Source organism: Oratosquilla oratoria, chromosome 12 (genome assembly GCF_046742065.1).
Source record: "Oratosquilla oratoria isolate Oo_2021 chromosome 12, ASM4674206v1, whole genome shotgun sequence".
Classification (NCBI taxonomy): domain Eukaryota; kingdom Metazoa; phylum Arthropoda; class Malacostraca; order Stomatopoda; family Squillidae; genus Oratosquilla; species Oratosquilla oratoria.
This window is the reverse complement of record NC_134788.1, coordinates 66,102,272-66,107,104: the sequence shown is the minus strand read 5'-3', so window position 1 is coordinate 66,107,104 and position 4,833 is coordinate 66,102,272. Positions and strand designations below refer to the sequence as shown.

General features: G+C 41.3%; 1 protein-coding gene across 1 annotated transcript; it reads left to right on the top strand.

The window, feature by feature from the left end:
- The first annotated feature begins 2,490 nt into the window (after positions 1-2,490).
- LOC143030852 (uncharacterized) lies at positions 2,491-4,537 on the top strand. The gene has a single exon (XM_076194073.1). It carries the CDS (start codon positions 2,778-2,780, stop codon positions 3,969-3,971), a length of 1,194 nt encoding a protein of 397 aa, XP_076050188.1. The 5' UTR covers positions 2,491-2,777; the 3' UTR covers positions 3,972-4,537.
- Positions 4,538-4,833: the final 296 nt, after the last annotated feature.

Sequence of the window (4,833 nt, the reverse complement as noted above, 5' to 3'; positions counted from 1 at the left end):
GCATTATCAAAAGTAAATGTCACATAGAATCAGTTAGACAGTCACCATTGTATCTGAGAAGGATAGTGTGGTAAGGATGTCTACTGCAGATGTTGATTATTTGAAGGATGCCAAGACAGGACTTAGCAGATGACCCACTGGGTCTTCCAGCATGAAATGGTGGCAGAGAGAGTACGAGCATCACCATTATGACCAGAGATTGACATCTCAAGGGTTTGGTCAACTGCCCATTAAGGACCAGAGGATTTTTAAAGTGTATCCATAGAGATATTTTGTAATATAACTGGCTCCATGAGACAAGGGCAACCATTTACTGGAACTGTGAGGGGAGCAGGAACTGACCATCATAAATAGGGTGCCTCATCCCCATGGGAGCCACTTATTTTAAAAAGTGGTTCATCATTATTGGAAAGTTTGTTCATAACATAGCTGATACCTCCCTTCACAACTAATCCCAACCCATACTACCCATCCATCCAGCACAGGATGACTTCATAAGGTGGTCCTTCTAGTGGGTAGCACCTTTGGCCCATATGGGTAACCTAGCTCCCTCTAATGCAACCTTGCTAGCATGGGTGGCCCTCTCCCCATAAGTAAGGTCATTGGGACATCCAAGACCCTCAACCACCCCCACTACCAACACAACAAGGTGGTTCCCATTGCAGGGGGGTAATTAGGCAAATGCAAGACTAATGAAAGGGTATTAGATAGATGTATGCTTTGACACCTCTCTTACATGAGGAAGGGGCCTATTGGTATATACTATTGCCAGCACTTGTAAATAGTACACTGGTTGAAAAGTGGCTCATATTGGAGTTGATCTGGCAACTTTGTGTTTACATTGTAGTAACACTATGAATGGGTTGGAGCATACACCATTATACATAATGACCAGTTTACTATTTTCAGAATTTCCACTCTGTGAAGTTGGTACAATGTTTGTGTATAAATATGACCAAATAGATAATCAGTGACCAATAGTAATAGCAGTCGAGTGGTGATTGGTGGCGAGTAGTGTGGATACATATACAGTGAGACCTCTCATTAACGAACGTTAATTAGCTGTGTTTGTGCTGTTTTCACTGTGTTTTCGGTATTTTTGGTGCTGTTGTTTAGTGTGTACTATCACTATGCCACCCAAAAACCACTCCTAATCAACGGATTATTCGCATCAACGGACACCATTACCCCCCTTTTAGTCCGTTAATGAGAGGTAGCACTATATTGGCACCTTCTTGAGGCTAGGCATGTAAAGCAGTATTTTGCCATGGAAGTGGCATGGGGCTTGGGCACTGGAAAAGGAGTGAGATGTGTATCACTAACCACCACTTGACTGCTATTAGTATTGGTCACTGAATATCTATTTGGTCATAGAAATATCATATCTATACACACACATCAACTTCATTAATGTATTGTAAATTCCAAAAATGGTTAATTGGTCATTATAATGGTGGGTGCTTCAACCCGTCCATATTTTTCACTAGTGTAAACAAACACACAGTTGCCAGATCAAGTCTCTGACACAAGCCACTATTCAACCAGTGTACTGGATATAAGTGCTGATGATAGTACATCTGTCTGTACTGTTATGTTTTTTAATAAAGTGTTCATATGGAAAGTGTCCATTGAGCAGTAATGTGGGATAAGCTTTAATTAGAGCAAAGCTCATGGAACATCCAATTTGACATTGATTAATGTTAATAGGCAGGGACACCTAAACTGAGTTAGTACTAATATCATATAAAAGATCTACAAATAGAAGTAGGATTTTCCCCCCCACTATGTGTCAAAACTGGAAAGGGAGATGTCACAGGTTTCCTGAAAGACAACCAAGTATATGTATAAATCCTCTATATTAATAACCTGTAGGTTGAAAATGTTTTATACAGATATTTCACTAAATGTGATGAGAAAAGGTATGGATAATACCTCCACAGTTTCCCAGATAAATTTGATTTATTACATTTTGTTAAGAATAATAACACAGGTACACCGCTTACCAGCGTGTCTTAACCTATTAAACTCCGATGATGACAAGATTCTTGTCATCGGAGTTTAATGGATTAATGTGACTTGCATCACTTATATGAATCAGATGAACTGAATAAATGTTCCTTGAATTGGTCTTGTTTAGATTAAGGTCTTGTAAGCCCAAACATGGTATGTTATGGAGTTACATTGAAATACGACTGTTGTGGCCAGCTGGGCTGTTGCCCAATTTCAGATATCATGACATGATGAAAAGGTATAGCAAAATTTGAGTCATTGTGGTTGTGGGGGAATGAGTAGCTATTGGATGATTTTCACCTTATTTCTAATGAAAAGTACTTCAATTATTTAAGGTTATTGCATGTACAAAGGGTCTGTTTAGGTACAAACTTGAGTATGAAATAGTGTGTGTACAAAATACCCACTATCCTATTAGAGTATATTGCACACTTTCAGAGTTAGATGTCAATATTATAATTAGATTTTTTTCAGGATGAAGGTGAATATCACCACTTCTTTCGAAGAGCTATCTGTAGATTCGATACTTGTCATATGATGAAAAGGACCCAGTGTGACTTCTGTGGCACACTTATATCACTAATCATCTTAGACATCATGTGATGACCCACACTGGAGGGAAGCCTTTCCAGTGTGACCTGTGCAGTTGTGCCTTCTCACAAAAGGGTTCACTCACAAACCACATGATGAGCCATACAGGAGAGAAATCTTTCTAATGTGACCCATGCAATGTAGCTTTTTCACAAAAGAATCACTATAAATCTCATATGATAACCCACACTGGAGAAAAGCCATTCCAGTGTGACCTGTGTGATAAAGCTTTCACACAAAACTGTCACCTTAAAAATCACTTGATGGCCCACGCAGAAGAGAAGCCTTTCCAGTGTGACTTGTGTGATTCTGCTTTCTCAAAAATGGATGATATCCCAAAACATATAAGGAAGCACACACGAGAGAAGCCTTTCCAGTGTGGCCTGTGTGTTTCTGCTTTCTCACGAAAGGGTTCTCTCACACTGCATATGAGGACCCACACAGGAGAGAAGCCTTTCCAGTGTGACTTTTGTGATTCTTGTTTCTCAGAAAAGGGTAATCTCAGAAAGCATATGAGGACCCACACAGGAGAGAAGCCTTTCCAGTGTGGCCTGTGTGATAAAGCTTTCTCACAAAATAATCACCTCAAAGATCATGTGATGATCCACTCAGGAGAGAAACCTTTCCAGTGTGACCTGTGCAATTCAGCTTTCTCACAAAAGGGTTCTCTCAAAAAGCATATGATGACCCACACAGGAGAGAAGCCTTTCCAATGTGACCTGTGTGACTCTGCTTTCTCAAGAAAAAGTTCTCTTGCACAGCATATGAGGACCCACACAGGAGAGAAGCCTTTCCAGTGTGACCTGTGTGATTCTGCTTTCTCACAAAAGGGTTCTCTCACACACCATATGAGGACCCACACAGGAGAGAAGCCTTTCCAGTGTGGCCTATGTGAAAAAGTTTTCTCACAAAAGGGTTATCTCACAAAGCATATAAGGACCCACACAGGAGAGAAGCCTTTCCAGTGTGACCTGTGTGATTCTACTTTCTCAGATAAGGGTGCTTTCACATTGCATATTAGGACTCACACAGGAGAGAAGCCTTTCCAGTGTGACATTTGTGATTCTGCTTTCTCACAAAAGGGTGCTTTCACATTGCATATGAGGACCCACACAGGAGAGAAGCCTTTCCAGTGTGGCCTGTGCGAAAAAGCTTTCTCACATAAGGGTAATCTCACATCGCATATGAGGACCCACACAGGAGAGAAGCCTTTCCAGTGTGACCTGTGTGATTCTGCTTTCTCACAGAAGGGTGCTCTCACACAGCATATGAGGACCCACACAGGAGAGAAGCCATTCCTTTGTGACCAGTGTAATTCTGCTTTCTCACATAAGGGTCATCTCAGAATACATATGAGGATCCACACATGAGGGAAGCCTTTCCAGTGTGGCTTGTGTAATAAAGCTTTCTCACAAAAGAATCACTTCAAAGATCATGTGATGATCAACACAGGTGAGAAGCTATTCTTTTGCAGCCTGTAGGAAGCGGCATTCTTATTAAAAAAAAAAAAAAAACTCAAATATCACTTGACGAACCATACAGGAGAGCAGCCTTTTAATGTAGTATGTGTGCTAAACCTTTCCCATGAAAGAATCATCTCAAAGATCATGTGATGATCCACACATAAGAAAGCCTTTCCAGTCTGACCTTTGTGATTGTGCCTTCTCATAAAAGAGTCATCTCACACTTATGAGAACCCACACATGAGAAGTCCTTCCAGTTTGGCAAGTGTGATTCTGCTTTCCCACTAAAAGTTCAACTCACACAGCATATGAGGACCCACATAGGAGAGAAGACTTTCCAGTGTGTTTTGTGTGATTCTGCTTTCCTGTGTAAGGGTTTTCTCACAAATCATATGAGGACCCATACCTGTCCAGTGTGGCCTGCATGATAAAGTATGATAGGGGCTACTAGGTTGGATAGAGTGAGAAATGAGGTGAGGATGAGAACAGGGGTGGAAAGGGAGTTGGGAGATAGGGTTAATGAAAGAGTATTGGGATGGTTTGGACACATGGAAAAATTAGTGAGGAAAGACTAGTATTAGAGGTGTGAAAGGCAGAGGTGGAAGAAGTGAACATGAGGGGGCGACCTAGGATGAGATGGATGGATAGGGTAAAAAGGGCATTGGGAAAGAGGGGAATGTCTGTTGAGGAAGGACGGGAGGGGACAGAAGATAGGGGTGAATGGAGAATGGATGATGCTGTGATGGATGAAGTGAACTGGGTTGGGTTG

Bases quoted from the DNA above. Each gene is read 5' to 3' on its own strand.
- LOC143030852 (XM_076194073.1), top strand. From the start codon at position 2,778: ATGATAACCCACACTGGAGAAAAGCCATTCCAGTGTGACCTGTGTGAT.